The sequence below is a fragment of the Egretta garzetta genome, unplaced genomic scaffold (genome assembly GCF_000687185.1).
Source record: "Egretta garzetta isolate BGI_Z169 unplaced genomic scaffold, ASM68718v1 scaffold207, whole genome shotgun sequence".
NCBI classification, from domain to species: domain Eukaryota; kingdom Metazoa; phylum Chordata; class Aves; order Pelecaniformes; family Ardeidae; genus Egretta; species Egretta garzetta.
The window spans coordinates 2304399-2306698 of NW_009260185.1; the positions used below are offsets into that span (position 1 = coordinate 2304399).

Here is a 2300-nt window from a genome sequence, read left to right on the forward strand (position 1 = left end):
CCAGGTAGGAGCACCCTGGGCATGAGTAAAGCCTCCCAGAAATGCCAGGTATTACAGCGGATTTGTGTGTAGCAAGCCTGGAGATCACCACCTTGGCTCCCACAGGCTGTTTTTGGGTTTGGGATTCATTAGAAAAGCGATGTCAATCCTCTGCAGCCAGGTGGTGGGTGGAGGAGAGATGGGCTCCTTCCCCTTGCTAACGTGGTGGTGCTGCTGCTCCCCCAGATCCTGCCCGCGTGGTGAACATGCCCCCCGTCATCTATGTTCCCATCGGGATACACGGATACATCCGCTGCCCGGTCGAGGCAGAGCCCCCGGTCACTCTGGTCAAGTGGAACAAAGACGGACGTCCCCTGCGAATCGAGAAGGTAACGAAGTCCCCAGGGGAGGGATGCGGTGGGGGCACGGAGGGGTTCAGACCCTCACGGCCTCTGCAAAGGCTGGTGAGCATCCCTGGGCACCCTGCAGGGCAGCCCGCCGCCAGGAGGGAAGCAGCCCTGTGGGTGGGATGACGCTGCTCTTCCTTATCAGTGGTGGGCAGAGTTAATTCGGGTTCTTGCGTGGGGCCCGGGGCGCCTGTAGACGCGCTGTCTGCATCTCCCAGACCTAATACCCGCAGGCCTCTGCGGTGACCTCCTGATGGCCCTGGATTTTTTTTTTTCCAATGGCAACTGATTGCTAAAAGACCCTTTTAACAAGTCTCTGTCTTCCTCTAATCAGGCTTTGATAGTCTGAGTAAGGATATTAGCCATTAAATATTTAAAGAAAACGCTCAGTATTTTAAATTTTTTGCTTAAATATTAATGACTCAAAGTTTTAATTCCATTGAAACGTGTTGCTGCTGTGGGTTCCTGGCCCTCGGTGCCCTCAGCCCCTCGGGTGGCGTTGTCTCCTTGGTGCCACCAGGACGGGTGGGCTGCGTTTGGGTCGGCTGATGTTGCCCACGTTTTGTCTCCCTGCGGTTGAGGAGGTGGCTTGGGTGCTGGGAATTGAATTGGGCATCTCCCGGGGACGTGACAGCCACCCTGGGCTTAGGTGGGGGGCCTGGCTGAAGGGATAAGAATGAGCTGTGGTGGGTGTAGGATAAGTCAGCTCTCTCTTTCTCACGGCTGCAGTATTCTGGCTGGAACCTGCTGGAAGACGGGTCGATCCGGATAGAGGAGGCAACCGAAGATGCTCTCGGCACTTACACCTGTGTGCCTTATAACGCCCTGGGTACGATGGGCCAGTCTCCCCCTGCCCGACTGGTACTGAAGGTAACTTGCCTGCTAAAATCCTTGCTCTGCACTTGTGTCCTCCCATGGGCCGGTCCTGTGCCGAGAGGAGCTCCTGGGGTCGTGCGGGGATGCTGGAAGCCCAGGCCAAGGCGGTGTGAATGTGTGGGAGCTTTGTGGAGGCATCTTATGCTGTAGTTAGGCTTTTTTAATATGGATTTTGCAACATGCACGTCACTTGTTCTGCCTTCCTATTCAGCCCGATGCTGCAGGGGAGGATGAGGTGGGGTTTTTTTTTCCCATGCTGCTTATTTGGTGATTAATTCTGTGCAGAAACCGAGGTTTTACATTGCTTTTCTGAGCACTTGTTTATGAAGTGACCCGAAGAAGGGCTCTGTGCCCCCAAACTTGTCCACTTTTCCACCCACCTGACTTGGCTTAGCAAAAACCTATTGCCTCTTGCTCTGAGCCCGGTCTCTTACCTGTGCTGAGAAAGGCAAACGCGGGCCCTTGCAAGCATCCTGGAAGGGGAGCAGCAAAGGTGCCGTGTGTGCTGCGGTCAGAGGTTTGCTTCCCACCAGGGCAGGCAACCCCTGAGTGCCCCTGCCTGGAGCAGCTGGAAATTCCCCACCGGAGCAGCGGCACGGCTTTCGGCACAGCCTGGGCCACAGCCGGTGTGTGATAAGCTTTGGTGGCGCTAGTCCAGGGTAGTTTGAGGAAACACGTCCCTGGGATGGCCTTTTTGCCAATAAAACACTTAGCCCTCCTGACCTGGGCTTGGGTTCACGGGGGATTTTAATAAATGGATGATTTGAGTGAGCTTTAGAGATGCTCTGTGCTGCCTGCAGAGCCCGAGGCGTGCTGGGTTCCCTGTGCAGTTCCTGGGGTGGGAGCTGCTGCCTCTTCCTTCCCGGAACAAAAAGTCCTGTGCTTGCGAGCAGCGGTGATTCATGGCATCTCACTGCGGTTCGCGTGATAACGCTTTGAGTATCGCAGACACACACATCCGCCAGGGCGGCTGCATGGTCGACGCAGGTTGATGTCTGATGCGATGTGGGTGGGTTTTTTTTTTTTTTTTTTTTTTTT

The 2300-nt window shown here is 55.1% G+C and overlaps 1 protein-coding gene across 1 annotated transcript in view; it reads left to right on the forward strand.

The window, feature by feature from the left end:
* Positions 1–2300, forward strand: part of IGSF9B (immunoglobulin superfamily member 9B) — a 37594-nt gene that overhangs the window by 7989 nt on the left and 27305 nt on the right. The window contains exons 5-6 of the mRNA XM_035897497.1: positions 226–368; positions 1116–1256. Coding sequence (XP_035753390.1) covers positions 226–368; positions 1116–1256 — 284 coding nt within the window. The remainder of the gene's footprint in view (positions 1–225; positions 369–1115; positions 1257–2300) is intronic.